This window comes from Nanorana parkeri, unplaced genomic scaffold, assembly GCF_000935625.1.
Source record: "Nanorana parkeri isolate BGI_ZX_2015 unplaced genomic scaffold, ASM93562v1 scaffold380, whole genome shotgun sequence".
In the NCBI taxonomy this organism is placed as follows: Eukaryota; Metazoa; Chordata; class Amphibia; order Anura; family Dicroglossidae; genus Nanorana; species Nanorana parkeri.
In genome coordinates, this window is record NW_017306648.1 from 987,880 (window position 1) to 1,010,538 (window position 22,659).

The window sequence follows — 22,659 nt, forward strand, 5'->3', positions numbered from 1 at the left end:
AGGGGGGATGGGGGACACCCGATCGGCATGGAGAATAAGATCAGTGTAATGCCTGGCAAAAGGTTGGTACCTAAGCTGTGTTTACAAATGTCTGACATAGGTCAGCCCCCCCCTTTCGCTGCCACTCACCTAGTCATTTCCTACAGGTACAGTCTTAGTGATCCCTGGGAATAGAAATGCCTCCTCCTGTCTTCAGCACAATGAAAACATCACCTGACTGGCACCGTGGGAACCCTTTTCAATGTATATTTTGTCAGGAACATAATAATGCCGACTTGTAAACTTACTGAAAAAGGTCCAATTTAGTCTGTCTTTATATTGTCTTCAAACTAGGAGAAGGGCAGCACTTTAAGCCAATTAGGCTTTACTGCACTGAGCTGTACAATGCGGTCTGTCAAAAACAGAAGCTTTCTGCCAGGAAGAGAGCAGATTGATAACCTGGTCTGTGAGCTGAAGCTTCCTCACTAACAGTCACAGGGCAAAGTGGGTCCATGACCAACCTCTATTGCTTGAACCGAGTTAGAAAAATGTGCAGGCACCAACCTGGCTGTCTGTCTGTCAAGGGTACCCGAATAAAAGATTGGTTTATGGAAATGATAAATTATTTTCCATGTAAACGCTTCACAGATATTTTAGCTTTGTATTTAGCTGTGTGTCTCGAGTGCAACTTTAGGGTTGGCTGGGGATATGCTTTAAATACACTCACCCTGGCGGAAAGTACTCTGTGCTTGGCGAAGGCTCTGAGGAACAAGCACCCCAAACCAGCGCAAGGGGTCATTACTAGGTGGCGGCCTCGGTTTCTGACTTCCTTCAGTCTTTGGGTGTTTAGGAGTCTCCGTGGTTGACTTGTGGCCTCGGAGTCTCAGCACTGGAAAGGAATAAAAGATAAAGTATTGCATTTGTTTTTATTACACGCTGTATTAGTAACACTATGCAGGAAATTCTGCTATGATGGTAGCCCCATTGCAAGGGGAGTTTGTTTTCCCAGCATTGTAGAATATTCTCACTGACTGGAGTATACATTTAATCACTTACCTTGATCCCCTGCTCCAACTGTCTCGACTTCTCGCATTTCCTCACTTTTTCCAGACTCTCCATGTCCCGACTCAATATTCTCAACCTGAAACACTGTCACACCATCCTCCGAGGTGCTAAGACATAACGTGTAAAGAAAAAGAGACAAGTCATGAACGGTCAGGACAAAGTCTCTTTTATAAAGACTGCATGGAAATAATCAAGCTTAAAGACACATTAAAAGGCATTTCTTTTTCCCCCTCACCCCAACGTTAATTAAAGCACTTACCTTAAATGATGTCTCTTAAAATCGATATTCTTCTTTCCTGAAGTTTTCAGCCTTCTCTCCAGCGCTGCGGCAAATCTCCAATCCAGCGTGGACTCCTGAGTTTGCTGGCACGTACTCTCCCACGGTGTCTGCATGCGGGTGCACTCGCCCATAGGCTTAGCTTGTGTCCCGGCCGAAAATGTGAACTGCGCATGCGCCCGCCCCAAGATGCTTTGCGGCTGCCCGTGCAGTTTCATATTTTCAGATGGGAGCGCGCAGGGAACACACAGGTAAGTTTTGTTTTTTTTCAGAAATATGTGTTTATTAAAGGTTTTCACACAAACAAAAACAATATAAATACACCAACAAAGACGTACATACAACATAACAACCATAACCACCCACACAGGTAAGTTTAAAACGCTGGTAAAGCAGGGTTTTGTTTTGTTTTTTTAAACTTTTTGCATATATCTACGGCTTGCTAGCAACAGGTTCAAATTAATGTCCTCCTAGCCAGCAGCTCATTTTTACATCTTCGCTCACTCGCTCCTGTGTTCAGCCATCGAGAGTAAAGAGGATACTTGACGTATCCATATGGAGAGGCATGTAACGCACTACATATGACAGCATCGGTGATATGCAACTGACCCAGCGCTGTCACATGGTGGTGGCAAGAGTCCTCAGCCTTTGTGAGCTCCAGCTAGAGCGACCCCGAGCTTACACATGGATGATTTCCTCACTCCTGATGACTGTACTGAAGAGCAGTGAATGAAGAAAAGAGGAGTATGTGGGGGGAGAATGGGGAAATTAACATGAAAGTAAATAGTCAATATAAAAAGAAATAACGGACTCCAATTATAACATTCTTATTTTTTATTATCTCTGCACATAATGTGTACTATGGGCTGGTCATAAAGAAGATATTTGACTGGTAAAGTGAAGAAGGCTATAGTTTAATACGTTATATTATCTAGAACTGTTACACCATAGCATAATCCTTTGCGGTGCTAAAAGATTTTTTCACCAAGAAATATTAAAGTGGACCTTTACCCCCTCCGACAGCTCTGCATGCCGATATGAAAACTTACATATTTTTATTTTACTTACAATTTCTTTTTTTCTCACTTCCTGGTCCACTGTGGCACAAATTACGTAATGTACCCAAGCATTGCATCTTGGGAAGGTTACATCAGCAGAGCATTGCTGGGAAATCTCATCTGTAATCTAATGAGATCTCAGGGAAAGACATTTTCCTTCCCAGAAATTATGTGCATTGTCACATGTCCTAGTCACATGTGCCAGAGTTCCAGGAAGTAAAGAGAGATCTAGTAATCTGCTCTTAAATAAACATGGCCACTGTTAGGAGAATGGGGAGAAAATAAATATAAGGTATACAAAAAATAAAAAGCCGTCAATTATCTAGAAGTATGTGTTTGTAGATTGTCATTACTAAACATTTCTAAGGTGCCTTTGTTGTTATTTTGACGATATGGGTAAAGTTCCTCTGTTACACACACAGAGGGTATAAAATATGGCTGTGCTATCATACACATCAAGTAAACGTCCACTTTACTTTTTAACCAGTAGAAATTGTCAACTGCAATTTTTCCTGGCTGCAATGGGCTATGTTGTTTTCCTCTTGTTTCATATGCGTCATTGAAGGAGAACTAAAGACACAACACCATAAGGCCACTCTATTGTGTACATATGTTTATTGACAGTTACATCTTGGCTGGTCTCGGTCACCTTTAACATAACAAAAGAACCCGATATGTTAACAGGGAGATATATATTTTATTTAAATTATTGTATCTCTTACAGCTCACCTGCCCTGGACACAGACGGAGGGAACCATGTCTTGCTCATACTGCAGAGAAGATACAAATTTATTTCCCATGGAATATCGTGACTGAGAAAGGCAGAACCAGCCCTGCAAAGAAAAAAAAAAAAAGAGTGACATACATACATACATACATATAAATAAAGACAGATATTTTGCTGTAGGCTCCTCAGAAAAGATAAAATCCTCCTATTTACAGGCAGAAGGTGACAGATAAGTGACTGTACACACATAAGCTCATTATATTTTATAAGGAGAGTTTAGTTGAGGTCTATATGTTGGGTCTGAGCACTTGTCTGAAATCAGTCAAAGCCGGAATATATAAGTTGGTAAAGTATATCTAAAGTCAAACATGTTTTTTTTTCTGTCTTTGTCTTAGTTGAGGGAAGATGGGGATTTTCCCCAGGTTCTAACAAGTCAGTCGTATGACTGATTTCAGATAAGAGCTCAGACATCACATCCACAACCCCCAGTTCCCCCCTCTTACCTGAATCTCAGGGTACCCCCCCCCAGGATCTTGATCTTGTATTCATTTGAACTGGACGTGGTTGTAAGTGGCTCCGCCCACACACTCACATCATTAATTTGTCAATCCACTCACAGGATCTCTGAATGAAAAGACTACAAGTCCCAACTGCCACCACAGCAAAGGGACTTCTAGATCTCAAATGGAGCACAAGTGTGGTGAAGTTAGTGTAGTCCACTTATTACTTCCTCCAGCCCCATAACTGAAGGTCCATACCTAGTGTTTTGTATCTCCAATGCAGAAAGAAATCATAAATACATATTTTTTCTTTCATTAATTTTTAATGTGGACTAGATCTTTAAATATTTACCTGATTAATTTGACAGGAACTAGTCACATCTTGGAGGGATGAGGCACTCCCATACCTCTGAGATGTGACTGACTCCCAATGAGCTGACAGTCTATCCTGTCATGGGTATTGGTTTGCCCTAGTTGACAGTGCACATTAGAGAGATAGATAACACATACCTTCTCTATGAGGCTGTTGAGCTGTTCTCTTTTCACCTTCAGTGCCTCCAAGTCATCCATTAGTTGGAGCAGAAGCTGATCCAGCCTCTCCTTCACCTCAGTAAGAGTTTCCTTTGTAGCTGGCGCCATTTAGTTCTGAGCTGTGGAATCTGGATGCAGCAAGGTGAAGGCAATACTAGCGTTTCTATAACAAGCAGACTATGGGGTGCGGATCCAGTCCTATCCAGCTTGTTCTCTGTGCATAAAAAGCTGAAAATGAATAAGATAAAAAAAAATTGTAATTCCAGTACAAAGATCTGATGTCTAAGACTTTGTTCACACTTTAAGCAGTGACCGGCGCTTTCTATGGGTCCTGTTCACACTGCCTTCAGGTGGATCGCAAACTGGAGACAAGCTGCATGCTCCGCAATGCAGCAGAGCACACCTGATTGTCAGCACCAGTCACAGCACCACAACGGTAGACAGCTGTAAATGTGACTTTTGACATTTCAAAGTTGAAAAAAGTAAACAGTGCAGTCCCCCCCCCACAGCACAGAATGGACACCAGCCAGACACACACTGCCATTGCTGTCCTCCATCTGAAAATGCTATTTACCTAGCCGCTGTACTGACTCTGTGGATCCTCAATGACCTAAAACAAATCTGCAAATAAAAAAATGATGTTTCTCATGTGATCGTCATAACTAACTCCTGGTCTAGGGAAACCAGAGAGCCAGGCAATTCGCATTTTCAAGAGTTATGATGGGCAGTCTCCATCAGTGTTTGACCCTAAGTCCAGTGCAAGCTTCTTCCTGTTCGATTGTCTTTATAACAATACATCTAAAAGGTTTACTGTACGCAGTGGACATAATCGGAAGATTTACCGGAATCATAAAAGGTAAACGCAATGATTGTGTCACAACACATATTGGTCAATCATGGACTCCAGCTAAACCTGGACAGGAAGTGAAGGAGAATCTCCCTAATGGAGTCACTAACAGAAACAACAATCTGATACAAAGCTGAACTTTTCCAAACTGTATCTAAAGCTAAAACACAAAATCGTTTGAAGTATCACATCAACAGCCCAGAAAGTAAATCAATAATAAAATGGACATGGTAAAATAAAGACAACATATTGCAAGCCACACTTGCTGAGTCCCAGGGACATTGTCTGAAGGGGGGGACTTCCAGGACCAACTCCTTCAGCCCTATTCATGCCCACAATGAGCTTCTCTGAGGATTAATACACCGACCAGACATCACTGACCCCTCTGAGGATTAATACACCGGCCACACATCACTCACCCCTCTGCTGAGCTTCTCTGAGGATTAATACACCGGCCACATCACTCACACCTCTGCTGAGCTTCTCTGAGGATTAATACACCGGCCACATCACTCACCCCTCTGCTGAGCTTCTCTGAGGATTAATACACCGACCAGACATCACTCACCCCTCTGCTGAGCTTCTCTGAGGATTAATACACCGGCCACACATCACTCACCCCTCTGCTGAGCTTCTCTGAGGATTAATACACCGGCCACACATCACTCACCCCTCTGCTGAGCTTCTCTGAGGATTAATACACCGGCCACACATCACTCACCCCTCTGTTGAGCTTTTCTGAGGATTAATACACCGGCCACACATCACTGACCCCTCTGCTGAGCTTCTCTGAGGATTAATACACCGGCCACATCACTCACCCCTCTGTTGAGCTTTTCTGAGGATTAATACACCGGCCACACATCACTCACCCCTCTGTTGAGCTTTTCTGAGGATTAATACACCGGCCACACATCACTCACCCCTCTGCTGATCCTTTTGACCTGACCGCTCATGTGACTTTGCCAACCCGGAACTGCATTCTATTCTCGGGCCACTTCCTGTTGCAGGCTCCGCCATTTTAAGTGTGGGCGACAGAAAGGACGCTTCTGATTGGTCAGGGGCTGCTAGAGTGTGCGGATCACTTCCACGTGTGGTCTCCGGCTGCTATCATGGTGAGTGCAGATCTCTCCTCATTGTAGCTTCAATATGGCTATGTCTACTTACCGGAGCGGCACCCAGTGTGCCAGTACCTACCAGTCTGTGTCCTGGGGGCTGACTAGTTAGTACATTACACTATTGCATGGACAGATCTGTGCTTTATACTCCATGATCTACGTGTCAGGTCCAGTACTTCTATTAGTGGGCCAATGCTTTATACTCTATAATCTACGTGTCAGGTACAGTACTTTATGACTGGACCAATGCTTTATACTCCATGATCCATGTGTCAGGTCCAGTACTTCTATGACTGGACCTATGCTTTATACTCCATCTATGTCTATGGTTCCACTATTGGGAATGTCAAACAGAGATCTTAATAGGAGTGCTGACTTTCCATGAGCTTCAAGTGGTGCTACAGCTTACTAAAAAGAGACACTAAACTCAGGAGTTAAATCTTAAAAATGCATTCAAGTACCTTAATTATTAACTAAAATGTATCTTATGTGTGCATCACTCAGCTGTAGATCCTCAAATCATCTCTGAATTCATGCTGACACTGTCCTTCCTTCTGGAGGGTGGCTACTTTTGTTCCCCCATGGTCCATGTGTGTGTTATAAAGTAGCCACCGTACCAAGCACACTTCCGGGATGGACTACAATCTCAATACAAACTAGTAAACTAAACATGAGACTGTAGTCCATCACAGTAGTAAACTTGTAGTGGTGGCTACTTTACCACACACACACATCATTGGGAACAGACGTATCCACCCTCCAGAAGGAAGGACAGTGTCAGCACCAATTCAGAGATGATCTGACGATATACAGCCAAATGATACACAAATAAGATACATTTTTGTTAATACATAAGGTAACTGAATGCGTTTTCAAGATTTAACTCCTGAGTTCAGTGTCACTTGAAGCCTGCTGACCTATGCCATACGTTGGCAGCAGAGGGGCACTGTTAGCAGACTTCCAGCTGTTTACATATCTACACGGACTACCAAGTCTGTGCTTCTGCCATGTTTCCTGGGCTCCACTGCCCCTCCTACGGGCTTCAGACTGGCGTGGCAGCTGAAAAGGGAGGGAGACTAGCGATTGATGACCTGTCAAAGCTTTAATACACCGACCGACCTATATATTGTCACCTATAGACAATCTTGTTTTTTTGGGGGTTTTTTTCGGCATTTCTTGGCCGCGTGCAGTTCTGAAGCTTGACGTGTTTGGTATCTAATTACTTATTTTTATATTTGGGTAGTATATAGTGTTTATGTGCACTAAAATTACCTTCAAGTATATTTTTTTTACAAAACATTTGGGTTTGATAAACAGTTGCACTAATATGTAACATACAAAATTGCAATTGTCACCATTTTATTCTACAGGGTCTCTGCTTTCAGAAAATATATCATTTTAGTGGGTTTTAAGTAATCTTCAGGCCTAAAATGTGCATTTCAACATGTATGCAAAAATCATAATAATGGCTCTGGCAGCGAAAAAGCTTTCTAAAAGCTCTGCAAATGCTTCTGAAAAGCTTGCTATACATTTTGCTCTTACACAATCTGAAGGCGATGTGAACAAGACCTGAAGCCTAGAATGTCCCTTGGTACCTGAGCTCCAGGCAGATATATAAAAAAAAAAATATAACAATGAATGTGATTTATGTTTTTAATTGAAAAAAATTATTTTAATGGCAGTTAAGGTGAATACCCGGGTTTAACATGATATCATCCGCTGTACAGAGAGGGGTGTACCACTAAAGGCCAGTAAGGTGTTCTGTATTTAAATATATTGACAAGGAGCATGCTGACAGAAGGAGAGCAGAGAGATGACCTTATCAGTCTGCAGCTCTTTATTTTCTTTATTTACTTCCTCAGTCAGTTAAAGTTAAAAATATTTTTCCCTCCCCCAATGTTAATGTCAGCACTTACCTTAAATGATGTCTCTTAATCCGATCTTCTTCTTTCCTGTCGTTTTCATCTGTCCCTCCAGCGCTGTGGCGGGGGTCCGATCCAGGGCTGACTCCTCTGTGCTTGCTTGCACTTCCTGTCCCACGGTGTCCATATACTTACCTTGCGTCTCTCCTCGTCTCCCGGCCGAAAATCTGAACTGCGCCTGCCCCAAGATGCTTTGCGGCTGCCCGAGAAGTTTCAGATTTTCGGACGGGAGCGCGTGGCGAAGACGGGGGTAAGTTCAAAGCCTTAGCCTTTAAAAAAAATTTTTGCATATATCTACTGCTAGCTAGCAGTAGATATATGCAACAAAAGCAGAGGGTCTAATAAGCCATTTTCTCTGAAAGCATGCTGCGTCTGACTTGTTTCTGACCCTGAAGTCAAATACATTAATGCTAATTCTGGCTTGTCGGATCGTCTTTATAGCTCCGCAGGGAGGCTCGGTTGCGGAGGGAGTACCTCTACCGAAAAGCTCAAGAAGCCAAACAGCATAACATAGAGGACAAGAAGCAGAGACTGAAGAAAGCTTTAGAAGGTTTGTGAAAAGGAGGGATGCTGACACCAGACTTGCATAGTACACTTTGGTCATGGAAATACTAAACTTGTATCTCTGTCCACAGAAAACCGGCTGATCCCCACAGAGATCCGCAGAGAGGCCCTCACTCTACAGAAGCAGCTCGAGTTTGATGACGAAGGTGGTGAAGGTAAGGACTGAGGAAGAGGCACCTCATCCACTTACTTTATTCAGGCTTGAAGATAAATGGCATATCTCCCTGATATGCTTGTGATTAGAACTTACAAGGTATAGGGGGCATCAACTAGGGTCACTGACAAGGAATAGGGGGCCTCAACTGGGGTCACTGATGAAGAATAGAGGGCTTTAACTGAGGTCACTGATGAAGAATAGAGGGCTTCAACTGGGGCCACCGATGAGGAATAGAGGGCTTCAACTGGGGTCACTGATGAGGAATAGAGGGCTTCAACTGGGGCTACTGATGAGGAATAGGGTGCTTCAACTGGGGCCACCGATGAGGAATAGGGTGCTTCAACTGGGGCCACCGATGAGGAATAGGGTGCTTCAATTGGGGCCACTTATGAGGAAGAGGGGGGCCTCAACTGGGGCCACTGATGAGGAAGAGGGGGCCACTGATAAAGGCTAAATATAATATTCAATATACCGTATTTAATGTCACAGAAGAGGTACTGAAGATGGCCAGAGACTGCTACTGGCATGTTTATAGACTGAAGACATGCTGTAAGAAACAGTTAGAGACTAGGACATGTTACATGAGACGGGTTGATGAGAGGGTGGGCCACTTTAGAGGTCTAGCTTTCAGGGCATGATGGGACATGTACTTCCTTGGCCTCTAAGGAACAGTATACCTACCAAAGCATAAGGTGACTTATGTGATGAGTATTTGTAATACATAGTACAATATAGGTGTTTTGAACTTATTTTGGGGCTCACCATGCTGTGCTTTCTCATAGGGGTCTCCTCCCATGTGGATGATGAGTATAAGTGGGCCGGAGTTGAAGATCCAAAGATCATGATTACAACGTCAAGAGACCCAAGCTCTAGATTAAAAGTGTTTGCAAAGGTACACATTCTCTTTGGTTTCATCCATTTAAAGCAGAACTCCAGCCTAAAATAATAGGTGGACAGCCCAATTAAATGTTAAATCACAAAACCAACTTTTGTTGCAATATTCACCTTCAGAGATTTCTGCTGCTGCATGTGTGCAGTCTAATGGTCAGCATCATTCAACCCACTTCCTCTGAGCTATCTCTCCTCATCTCCCCATCACTCTGCTATCTGTAACAGCAAGCTTCTTCCCAGCACATGAACTGATTGACTCTTTGTGCTGCTTATTCCTCTCTCACTCCAGCCATCCTTATCCATCCTTATTTCATCCACATTCCTAAATTGAGCTGGTTCAGCTGGTCACATGCTCCTACACAGTTTGTAGCTGCATACCTGTCTGTCTATGTCCATTTTGTAGTACAAGGTACACCATAACACATCAGGTATTAACTGGTGATCAGTGTTTCTTTGCTTGGCATGTAAGCTGCAATATGATGGACATGGCCTTCATGGACTGTGAAAGGAAGTGTTGGAAGTATAATTTTGATTTCTCTCCTAGGAGATGAAGCTCGTTTTTCCCAATGCTCAGCGCATGAACAGAGGTAAACATGAGATGGGGGCACTAGTACAGGCATGCAAAGCCAATGAAGTTACTGACCTCCTCATCGTTCATGAACACAGAGGAATGCCAGGTTAGTTGTGTTAACTGTATTGTCCCTTTTTATTATGACATGTCACAGTGTCTCAGAAACACTTGTTGAAGCCCAAGATAATGGGACTCTCTATAACTAACTGAAGCTATCCAGTCCCCTGTTGAATCTCTTGACAATGATAAGATAAACCTTCTATATTGTGTAGGTTTACATGGCATCCAACATGGTAACTAAGCCACCTTCTCAGCGTTTTTTGTTTTTTTTCCCACCCAATTATAACGCATATATGAATATGTTGCAACTAAGTAACATAAGTTTTTAGTGTTCCTTCATGTAAGTGGCTGGGTAGGTTAAAGCGTGGCGTGTTTTCTTTCAGTCTCATGGGATAGGCAACATCTTTCATAAATCAATGTTGCTCGTATATGCATAACTTTTTTTTTTTATATAGCCTTAGGCACCGTTCACATGGGGACTTATGCTGCTTTTGGGTATTCCTGCTGGAAGAACCTGTGGATACTTGCAGCAGGAATCCCGGATGTGCCCTATCAGATGCAGCTGTTATGCCCATTCAAGTTAATGACAGGGTGACAGTGGCCACATCTGGCAGTCCGCATGTAATCATACATGGTATGATTACACATGGTTCGAGGTAGATGACTGTCCCTGGACACATCTGTCCTACAACCAGGGACAGTCTATCCCATCGCATCTACATGGGGACTTCTGTTGACAGATGTGGCCACTGTTACTCTGTCATTAACTTGTATATATCTGAACAGGCACACTTGGGATCCGTGCAACAGGCATCCAAGAACACTGATAAATGCCCAATGTAAATGCAGCCTTAGAGCGTCTCCTGCTAAGAAATTAAGGATGCAGGTAACAATAACAAGGATGTCCCTAATCTGTTTTTTTCATTTTAAATGTCCGTTCAGTTTTATTTCCTGTGCATTGTAGCATAATCACCTGGGCAATTTTGTGGTTTTGTTTTTTCTTTTTAATAACATGCCCTAAGTTGGACAATATTGATAAGGAATATCTTTATTGCCTTTCAGATGGATTAATTGTGTCTCACCTTCCATTCGGACCCACAGCATATTTCACTCTGTGTAATGTGGTCATGAGGCATGATATTCCAGACCTAGGCACGATGTCGGAAGCGAATCCACACCTCATCTTCCACAATTTCACTTCCCGCCTCGGACAGCGTGTAAGGCTGCGTTCTGGAAAAGTCACACCAAATAAGTTTTAAAGTCAATCTGTGGCCAGGCTATGGACAGTCAAGTATTTCTTAACAATTGGGAAAAGAGCTTTGAAATGCACCTTTCCTGACCTCTGTAGCTGCAGGCACTATGGAGCACTTGATTCCTAAGATTTATGGCAGAATCAATGAAGTCATCCAATTCATACTCTCAGCAGCTCCCACACCTCATGTTCTGCATTTTCATTAGAGATTTGAAGGCTGCTAATCACTGCTGTGAGGGGGAGCAGAGTGAGTTGAGCTGCAAAGTGAACGACGTGGACCACTTCAGTACTTCTGCTTCACAGAGCCCACAGCTATGTAGTTTAGGGAGGGTCACTTGAAAACAAATTGTATCAGCACAGGGTCACTTGTAAGGAACTACATACTTGTAATAAAAGAGGCTCTATACTCTCCTTTCTGGTGTCTACCAACCACTGCAGGTATTCAACTTGCTAGATGGGTTGGATACCTATTTACGCTACATCATGCAATGGTTCTGCCCACTGGTTCATATGCCCACATATGAGCTGGCAGGAGAAACCACAGCGTGCGATGGGGGTGCAGGTATTCCACACACTTAGAAGTGTTGAATACTTATAGCGCCTGGCAAGCTCTGATAAGGCAGCATTTCAAAAATGGGCTGCCAGAGAAGTATGTTTAGATCCTGTTTTTGTCACAAGCATGTATTTCTTTACATGCTAACAGGGTCACTTTCATGGTTGTTTACTGCTTGTTAAGAATATTTTAAGAAATTGTGTCAATGGGGGAATGCATCATGCTTTCAGATACATTTTGGCTTGCAATTGAGTTCAGTTTGAGACGCTTCTGAGATCATTCAGAGTTCATTGACCAGTTCCTACAACCAGCATTTGACCTACTAAGCTGCATCATCCTACTTTAAGCTGCTTTTGAATTCCCATTGACTTGTATGGGGAGAGAAGCAGTTCTGACATGAACAGTCCTAATACTTGAATGTCCATAGATTAATTTTAAGTGTGCAAAGGGACAGAGGTAGAATGGCGCTGGCACCCATACACCAACACAACCAAGAAGAGGAAATACCTAATTGTTAATTAGTGTCATGTGTTTTTCTGTAAATAATATATTTTTTTGTGTGTGTTTAAACATCTTGAGTTAGGGACCAGTCACTTATGGCAGCACACCATAACACAAAAAATATTAGACATGTACTTATTTTTGTGCAGCACAAGGTTGTGGTGCGCTGCAGTGTGTGTGCATTGCCTGCTATTGAAAGTGTTCAAGGGACTAAATGCTTATTACTTTCTAGGTGTCCAACATCTTGAAATATTTGTTCCCCGTCCCAAAAGAAGAGAGCAAGCGAGTGATGACATTTGCTAATAAAGACGACTTTATTTCATTCAGGTATGTGGAGAATGTTGAATATGGTCTCAGAGCTGGTAAAGGTGTCTGGCACATTTGTGCAGTGTGAGAAGCATCTTTTATGATATATTACATGTTTTGGTTCAGTGTTTGTTTTTGTAAAGCAGTGTGGCTGAGCGCAATACTCCTGGTAGAATCTGCGATATGTGGCAGTGTCACCTGTGTATATGTCACAGATACTGAGCAGTGCTTTCTATTTCAGGCACCATGTTTACAGGAAAACAGACCATCGAAATATTGAACTCTCTGAGATTGGCCCACGCTTTGAGATGAAATGTGAGTATGAAGGAAGAGGAAGTCATTCTACATGCTTTTCTACACCCTACAAGCCCTATTGTTATTTTGGTTCTAGAGAATAATTATATTCCAAAGGCTTCTTTCCCAGATTGGGTTGAGTAGGGTAGAGTTAAAGGAGAACTATGGGGTTCTATCTTTTTTATGAATGCATTCCTTAGGCTAAATAAGTAAATCATGTAATTTACTGTTATTAGCCAAAATGCACAGTAAGGCTGTAAAACCTTATTTTAGGTGGTGGGCGGGGCTAACACTAGGCCATGAGTGATGACTATTACCCTCAAAGTGAGAGATTTATCAGGGAATACTAACACATCTCCAGGAGGAGGTGATGACATCTCCTTGCACATCATCTGACCACAATAGACAAGACATTAAAATGACCCAAAAGTGATATCCTTTAGGGGAGCATATGGTGTGCAAACTCATACTTTCTGGCTTGCATACTTTTGTCTTTGACTCATCAAATAGTAAAATCTCGCTGAAATGAAGCAGATCACATGCACCCAACCGACCAGACTCATGCATTGGAGGCACAGTCCAAACACTATTTCCTGTAGCTTCAGCTTGTCATATATTGTGTTAGCGGTAAACGTCTATGTGCTGTTACTGTCACCAAGTCCATAACCCTCTTATAAATGTTTTCTTTTATTGCAGTGTACATGATCAAACTGGGCACCCTAGAAAATGAGAAGACAGCAGAGGTAGAATGGCGCTGGCATCCGTACACCAACACAGCCAAGAAGAGAAAATACCTCAGTGTCGAGTAGTGTTGCGTGTTTTTCTGTAAATAAAGTTTTTTTGTTTTTCTCTAAGCATCCAAGTTTTTTTCACTTAACAAGGAACAAGTACAAGTAATGTTTTTTTCCTGACTTATTTTTGTAAATGAAAACAACAGAAATGAACTGTTAGGGCCCAGTCACTTGTATATTGCTTGTATACATGTGTGCCTTTGCATGGAGATAGGCTGGCAGCACACCTTAACGCACTAAATATCGGATAAGGTTGTGGTGCGCTGCAGTGTGGGTGCATTGTCTGCTATTGTAAAAGTGCATTGGAATGTTATTCAAAATGATTGGCTTCTTGGCACACACGTTACCGCGCACTGCAGTGATGTGGGTTAAATGGGAAGATCTGAATAGGCCTTAAATTCTATAAGTATTTCCAAAAATGCTACATAAACAACACTGGAAGAATGTTTAAAGTGTATGCAAGCCCTGACAATTCTCCTATTAGGTCCTTTTTGGTCTGCTAAATATACATATGGAAGCGTTTAGTTATATCTATTTAACCACTTGAAGACAAGGGTGTTAACCACTTGCTGACGAAGTATTTACACCCCCTTCCTGTCCAGGCCATTTTTCAATATTTAGCGCTGCGGTACTTTGACATTTATTCCGTCATGCAGCGCTGTACTGAAATTAATTTTATACAATTTTTTGCGGACAGATAGAGCTTTCTTTTGGTGGTTTTTAATCGTCACTGGGGTTTTTATTTTTTACTATATAATGAAAAAAGTACAGAAAAAAAAACAGTTTTACCTTTTATTATGTTAGAAAACATTTATTACTCAATTTTTTGAGATCTGCTTTATCAGCTTCTCTCCGGCTTCTGTACCGGAGAGTGACAGAGGAATGCAGAAGTGATGTAATATACATCACTTCCTGTATTCGGGGACAGGAGAGGAGATCAAACGGACATCATGTACTGATCTCCACTGACAGAGTTGCCGTGCCGGTCCCAGCCGCACCAGGATCTCGGGACCGGAGACGCCCGATCGCTTGAATGTAAACAGCCATTGCTGTTGGGGACAGTTTCCCCACTCGTGTGCATGCTGGGCACCGCGCACAAGTGGGGGGAGGGGAAGGACGTCTTAAGATGCCCCCCCGCTCCTATAAAGCTCTTATCCGGCCGTTCAGGAACGGCAAGTGGTTAATGGCTATAGAACTTGCCAGAAAGTTTGTGAGCTGATAACTGTTTGTCTATGCTGATTGCTTTCAATTACAATGTTCTCAGTTCTCTCTGAGGAAGCACACCCCTCTATGTTAGACAATAGGAGAAGGGTGGGATTCCATAATCCTATCTTGTTTCTGTTGTTCTGATACAGAAGGATGAGTGTGTATTTTTTTTCCTAAGACTGGAAGTGTGTTATTGGTAGAATCACCAGGCGAAAAATAAAGGGAGAAAGCTTAAAAAAAGAAACCAAACGCAGCCACCATATTGAAGAACTTGTGAGCTGCAGTAGATTAAATTTTTGTTTTTCGATATGGATACATTTTAAGTGTAGAGAACATTTAAAATGTGTACACAAACACATCTACCTCTGCAGTGCTTTTCTCCTTCCTTAACCTGTTCAGTATCTTTCCACACCTCCTCATAAACATTACATAATGCAGCCAAGTTGAGCCTCAATAAACTTGCCCCCCTCCATCCCTTACCTAACATACCAGTGCACAAAGGCACAGTTAGCAAGCATGAGATCAAACTTACAAAGTCAAGCCCAGGCCTCTGCAATAGAAGTGGTGTTCTTGAGAGCATGTTTGCCAGATCTCTTCCTGTAACCACCATCGGGGTCGATGGTTGATTCCAAGCTGTAGTGATGCATGTAGTCGTTACTATTTGGTTGCAAGTAAAGAATTTTATCCAAGACTAGATTTCTTAGATATACATATGTGAAAAAGAAACTTTTAAGTAATTATCATTTTTAACATATTTAGTACTGCAAAATGAATTGAAATATTTTAGACATTTCATGGGTGCTTAAACCAGATCACCTAGGAGGTGTGAATAAAATGCCTGGCCACCAGTGGTAATGGGGCCTACTATTAGGGAAGCAAACTTCCACTTGCTGTAGTGGCTTTTGGTGTGCAAGCCTTCATCAAAATTTTACTATTAGGTTTTTTTATGATTTTAACCACTTCCGGACCGGCCGTAGTAAAAAAACGGCCGGCCCGGAGCTCTCTAGCTAAAGACGCCCGCTCAGACGCGCGCGCAAGCGGAAAACGGCCAAAATTTAAAAACAGGCAGCAATGCCTGTTACCATACAAGCGATCCGCCGGCTGTAATTAAAAAAAAAAAAAAATTTAAGCCCCCCCAAATGTAAAGTAACACATAAAAAAGAATAAAAAAAAATAAAAAATTTAAGTCCCCACCCATACATACACACATGCAAACATGCGTCGGTGGCGCATACGTGCAAAAACGACGATTGTGCCCATTACGCCGCACATGTTACATATCATGTATACATAACGTCTCAGTGAGAGCAATAAGTCTAGGGCCATCAATCACTGATAACACTAAACTGATGAGCGGTAAAAGCTTTTAAAGTGTCGCCTATGGGCAATTTTGGGTATGGTAGTTTTCTGCGATTTCGCGGGTGCGCGCAATTTTAAAGCTTGACATGTTTGGTGTCTATTTATCCGACGTAACCCGATCTTTTATATTTTACCAAAAAACTGGGTAATAATAAATGTTTCCTAACAATGTAAAAAAAAAGAAAAATTATTTCATTTTTCCTAATTATAGTAAAAAATAAAAACCCCAGTGGTGATTAAATACCACCAAAATAAAGCTCTAGCTGTCCCCAAAAAATGGTATAAAATTAATTTCAGTACAGTTTTGTATGACGGAATAAACGTCAGTCAAAGTACCGCAGCGCTGAATACTGAAAAATGGCCTGGCCAGGAGGGGGGTCTAAACACCTGGTCTTGAAGTGGTTAAGTTGGGCCCCTAGGCTGCTGTGATCAGTGGTGGACAGATTCTCCAAGAGGCTACTGTGCATGTTCAGTTTTTGTCCCTCCAATTCAAATACTGGCCCAGTTTAAAAAAATGCAATTACTGGGTATTGACAGACAGCTAGATAAGAATGAGCAGTGTCCAAGTCTAACTGAAAATGAGAAGGATCCCAGAACCCAACCAGACCTACATCTAGTATATAAGGGCCCTGTGCAGCTGCACAAATAATATATCCAACCCTGGCATTGATGAAGTACAGACTGTGCTTATTTCACTGTTTCCTCCTATAATCTTCTGCTTTTTGTAAATGAATGTTGGCCCCAGGCAGAAGTAAATATTAAACTGTTATATTGTGAACCCTGTTTTACAGATACACTGTTGTTACATGATGTAACATCATCCCAATTGAGCCAGCTCTTCACAAATTCTTTGGTTGTTTCTCTGTTTTAAAGAGACACTTGTCAAATAAAAATATAAATGTACACCATTGTGAAATATTTTCCGTACGGAAATGCCATTAAGCTATCGAATTTCGTACGATTCGACAGAGGTTTTCTAACCTGCTGGAAAGACGCAAGTCGTACAATTGTACAGTATTTGCGGTTGTACCCTGCCCATAAACCTTACAAATATCTGACGAAAACGCGATCGCAAAAGACAATCGTGCGATATTCGTAAGGTGAATGGGCACCTTTGTAGAGCTGCTGCTAGAATCTACAGCATCTGATACTTCCAGATATGTCGGGTGTCTGTGCCCCCCAAAGTTCTGGATGCTGAGGATTCTAGTGGCAGCATTTCCTTGCTTGTTTTTTTCTTTGTTCATGTGTAAACTCCGTGTTCATTCCTGTTTTAAATACTTTGTAAAATGATCCATTCGTTTTTGTAGTCCCACTTTAAAATGCTTTGTTCCATGAACATAATGTATGTGTTATAAAGGGGACACAATAAAAGAATAGAATCTGCACTTTGGAAGTTGTAAAGGACCATAATTACCATATGGAAGAACAAAGTTTTGCTTTGATAATGAAATCCTGGCTCTTTATCACCATGTTTACTGTAATAAAATCACATTACAATGTCCTCATCGGCCCGGTCAGTTTTCCATGGATGAAGAGGCAGTAATCCCAGGGGTAGTGGACAGCAGTTGTCATTTGCTGCACCCAGTACCAGCCAGCTACTGTAAATGTGTATGTTCAAGCTCCTTCCATTGAGCTGGTGAAAGGGGGGATGCACTTTGGCATCTTCAGAGGACCTCGTCTCTTGACTGCTTGGTGGCTTACATAACTATCTTTGGTTTCAGTGTTGTTCACCATTTGCAATGCTAATGGAATACAACCAAGCTGCATCTTGTACCTCACACATCAATTAAATACTGATGTGTAAATAACCTCATATATGCTCCTATGTATAAATTCTATAGCTAAAGCCCAACATCGGGAACTGGCATTTTCACTATTTTTCTATAAATATTTAGTAATTATTTGGTGTAGCAAATAATTCTCAGATGTGAAACACTTCTTTTAGTTTTACTGAATATTACAGCTCTGCCAACCCTCAACATCAGCAGTGGCACGGACATCGGTGCTGGTGTCGTGTCTTTGCCCCATCTTTGCTTGGCTATTCTCAAAATGCAGCCTGCAGGTTTTTCATTCTGTACCTTTTCCATCACCTGGTGGTAAAGCCTATTAGCACTGGAATGACAGCCTGTGCCCCAACCTGGTTTTTTAAATGCTACAAAAGTGAATCAAAGGTTCTCCCTACAAGAAAATAATTTTGACTGGCTTGCTAACGCAAGAATATAAAGTGCTTCTGCTAAATAATCGCGATGATACAACAGTACCTGTTGTAAAACAGTAATCATGATTGGATGATGGAAGTCCGCACAGCTTCACCTCATTCATTAAGCTAAGTAAAAATTAACTTGGTCACAAAGTGAATGTTCTCTTAGCTTAGTGAATGAGGCAAAGTTGTGCTGCGGTTATTAGCCCTCATTCACACGACTAACAGCCGGCCCGTACAGATCCGGGAAGGGCAGGTGCTGCATGTGATTTGTACTCAGCAGCCTGTTCTTCTCTGTGAGAGTACGCAGCCGTACGCTCACCCGAATTGCACGTCCGTGCGGGCGCGAGTGTCCGCTGACAGGATGGACACCCGCACAGTGCGTGCATGCAGCACGGAACTGTACGGGCCTGCTGTTAGTTGTGTGAATGCGGGCTCATTCTAATCGCGTGCAAGCAAAAGTTCTGTTTTGTTTTTTTAAATTCTCCTTGCACCTGATTGGTTATTTTTTGCAAAGTGAATTTTCATTTAGCTCTACCTTATTCACTAAGCTAGGTGAACATTCACTTTGCAAAGCGAACATGTTCTACTGCTTTATTAAATCAACCATTTGGCCTTTATTTACCTTGCTGACTCCATGTACAACTGCAAAATGTAATGTGTGTTTATAAAAAAAAGGTCGTGGTACAATAAGAAATATACAGTACTGTACATATGCAGTTAAAGTGACACCAAACTCAGGCGTTAAATCTTTAAAAATACATTCAAGTATCCTATTATAAAAAATGTGGCGTATTTTTGTATCACTCGGCTGTAGATTGGTGCTGACACTGTCCTTCCTTCTGGAGGTGGGCTACTTTTATTCCCCATGGTCCCTGTGTGTGTTGTAAAGTACCCATCGCTCCAAGCTCGCTCCCATGATGGACTACAATCTCATGTTTAGTTTACTAATGTGTACTGAGATTGTAGTCTATCACAGGAGCGAGCTTGGAGCGGTGACAACAACACACCCAGGGACTATGGGGAACAAAAGTAGCCACCCTCCAGAAGGAAGGACATTGTCAGCACCAACTCAGAGATGATTTGAGGATTAACTCGTGATACACAAATAAAATACTTCTTTTGTTAATAATTAAGGTACTTGAATGCATTTTAGGGTTTAACTCCTGAGTTTAGTGTCCCTATAAAGTGTATACAATCTAACTGAGCTGTAGCATTTTTCCACAGAAGAATCATGTTGAAAAATATATGCGTGTATGTTTAGAAATTAGATATAAATCTACAGACTTGACGAATGACAGTCTGATTCTATATGTGAATCTCACTTCTGACTATAATTCCATTGTCACAAAACTTTGCTCTGGTTGCCTGCCTCCTCATATGACTGCTGAAAAAGTCTGAAGGTGACCAATATTTTACTATAATACCTGTATATATGGGCATGTCACTTCTGTCAACCTGTTCTAGGTTGTAGAAATCTCTAGGTACAGACAATCGTACCTATGCAAACTGCTACTTAAAAGGAGAACTATGGGGTCAGTGTTTTTCGCCATAGTTCTCCTTAGGGTAACGGGAGGACACAAACTAGCGTCCTCCCGTTACCCTAAGCTCAGTATACCGCGAGCTACAGCTCGCGGTATACTGAGACGCCGCACCTGGAGCGGATCCCGACTTAGATGACGGGATCCGCCCAGCTGCGTGAGTGACAGCTGGCTCTGCCAACAAACGCACCTTTAGAAATGTTTAGTAATGACAATCTACAGACACATACTTCTAGATAATTGCCGGCTTTGTATTCTTTGTATACCTTATTTCTCTTCTCCTCCCCAGTCTTCTCACAGTGGACATTTTTACTAAGAGAAGGTTTAGAGCTTTTACTGCTGCTTGGAGAGATTACGACTCACTTCCTGTCCCTGTAACACTATGTAGCATATTTATAAAGCAGTGAATCTGACATTAACCACCTCCCGTCCGCAGCCGTTGGTAGACGGCCGGACGGGAGTCTTGTAGGAGCGGGAGGGCGTCTGGAGACGTCCTGCCCCTCCCCTGGCTCGTGAGCGTATCGCGCTCGCTCACGAGCGCGGTAACTGTGCCCGCACTGTCCATAGGACAGTGCTGTATCCATAACAGGTATAGAGCCAGTAAAATCGGCTCTATACCTTGAAATCGTGCTGTGACAAATCACAGCTGTCAAAAGAGTAAACAATAAACATTCACTGGAGGTGAGCATTTCTGGTGCATGGTAGGACAGTAATTGATTCACCACCAGTAAATGTCTGGTTAAAGTCACATGTACAGCTTTATAAATATGCCACTATGTATCAGGGTGTCAAAGGGAGAGATCTTCTAAATGGGCACAAACACAGAGCTATAACAACCCAACAGATTCTCTGATTTTCTCCAAAATTAGGCAGCAAGGGCACTGGAATTAGTGTCTCAATATCTACTGATCAAAAGTTAGTAAGGTCAATTGATAAAACTCTTTGCAATGTATATGACTAAAATGGAGAATTTATTTCTTCTAAACAAAACTGGAGCTCTTTAAATGTATGAAAATATGTTACAATCCTATTTGATCACTGTGTCTATGTTGTAGAAATTGCTCCTCACTTCACCTCTCAGCTGTGTCCAAGAGGGACGAAGACAGATATATAAAACCCCATTCCCCATTCTATAAAAGAAAAGACTTGACTGAAGTTGGGCTTTATTTTTTTTTGATGGAAAATATATAACAGGATATCGTGTTTTTATGAAAATTGAGGTTTTCCTTAAAAAAAAAAAGGTTCATTTTAAAGCAAGATGTGGTTTTAACTAATAAACCCAGTTAAATGCATATCTATATCCCTGTGCTGCTATAGCAGCTAATATGCTACCCAACACCCTCATAAAATGTATTATCACCAATATCCTCCATTATAAACATTTTTCTTGGTACAGACCAGCACAGCTTAATGTTAAAGAGGAGGAATTTTTACTCCAAAAAAAAGTAAAGATTTGTGCAGGTGTTTACAGGGACATGCCATGTAAAAGCCATGTGCCATCTCTAACATTTACATTGTAAATGGACATTTTAGGTAGAACTGGTGCTTGTTACCATTCCTTAAAGTTCATGTTAGTTTCAGTTCTTCAATGTCAGTTCAAGATGAGATATTCTGGGAAGATAACATGTTAACTCCCGTGGTTCAGGACGGTGTATATTTTAAAGACTACTGTTGACTTATCACAATAAAGCTATGTTGCTGGCTTGCACTATATTCAGAAGGCTATTTTGGTGATTTCCATTGGTTATTAGTTTGTTGTGAAACCAAGATGAGGATATGCTGGGAAGATTATATATACGCTCCCGAAGTTCCATCAATGTTGTATTTTTAGGGTACCTGTGGAGTCTACATTGTGGAGCCGCTTTTGCTGGCTTGAGCAATATTCACAAGGATATCTTGGTGAGGTTCACTTTGTTGTGAAGCCAACAGTTGAATAGCCATTTATGTATACAGTGATACATTTTAGCATTAATTGTAAAGAAAGTGTTCTGTATTTTGAAGATGTTAGTCTGTAAAATCAGAGGATGAGATGAATATGAAGGCCAGCATCGTTAAAAAGTGTTTTTTTCAGACGCACTGTATAAAAAAAAAAAAAGTCTTCTATCGGATCCATTCAGGAGGTGGGTCTCGAGGTCCTTTAGGTTTTCCAATACGGTAATTAAACCCTGTAGGGTAGAAAATTAAAATTTCACATAATTACTTTGTTAAGATGTCTACCAAATATCTTACTTGTTTTCAACGAGCAGGTTTCATTGGATTCATTAGACATCAAAAACTGACTTTGACCTCATGCAGTCGGGCTGCAGTCTCCACCACCCTGGAGGGCAGTGGAGCAGTGGCTGCCCTTTGTTCAGAAAGCAAAAAAGCCTCCTCCTAAATGCAGTGTGGG

At 41.8% G+C, this 22,659-nt stretch overlaps 2 protein-coding genes and 1 long non-coding RNA gene across 3 annotated transcripts in view; 1 reads left to right on the top strand and 2 right to left on the bottom strand.

The window, feature by feature from the left end:
- CCDC115 (coiled-coil domain containing 115) overlaps positions 1-4,346 on the bottom strand; it is a 6,777-nt gene extending 2,431 nt beyond the window's left edge. The window contains exons 1-4 of the mRNA XM_018559174.1: positions 4,117-4,346; positions 3,109-3,212; positions 1,036-1,151; positions 707-868 (exon numbers count right to left, since the gene is read on the bottom strand). Coding sequence (XP_018414676.1) covers positions 707-868; positions 1,036-1,151; positions 3,109-3,212; positions 4,117-4,245 — 511 coding nt within the window. The 5' untranslated portion in view covers positions 4,246-4,346. The remainder of the gene's footprint in view (positions 1-706; positions 869-1,035; positions 1,152-3,108; positions 3,213-4,116) is intronic.
- A 1,681-nt stretch (positions 4,347-6,027) lies between these two features.
- On the top strand, positions 6,028-14,021 carry IMP4 (IMP4 homolog, U3 small nucleolar ribonucleoprotein). The gene is made up of 9 exons (XM_018559169.1): positions 6,028-6,099; positions 8,466-8,574; positions 8,660-8,743; positions 9,528-9,637; positions 10,181-10,313; positions 11,330-11,484; positions 12,806-12,900; positions 13,121-13,194; positions 13,870-14,021. Exons 1-9 carry the CDS (start codon positions 6,097-6,099, stop codon positions 13,980-13,982), a joined length of 876 nt encoding a protein of 291 aa, XP_018414671.1. The 5' UTR covers positions 6,028-6,096; the 3' UTR covers positions 13,983-14,021.
- An 8,318-nt stretch (positions 14,022-22,339) lies between these two features.
- The window catches only part of LOC108789222, a 1,644-nt gene continuing 1,324 nt past the window's right edge, over positions 22,340-22,659 (bottom strand). The window contains exon 2 of the long non-coding RNA XR_001941382.1: positions 22,340-22,435. This is a non-coding gene — a long non-coding RNA (uncharacterized LOC108789222). The remainder of the gene's footprint in view (positions 22,436-22,659) is intronic.

Excerpts from the sequence above, each read along its gene's own strand:
- IMP4 (XM_018559169.1), top strand. Across the intron at positions 8,744-9,527 it reads TGATGACGAAGGTGGTGAAG|GGGTCTCCTCCCATGTGGAT; the intron begins GTAAGGACTGAG and ends GCTTTCTCATAG. Across the intron at positions 12,901-13,120 it reads GACGACTTTATTTCATTCAG|GCACCATGTTTACAGGAAAA; the intron begins GTATGTGGAGAA and ends TTTCTATTTCAG.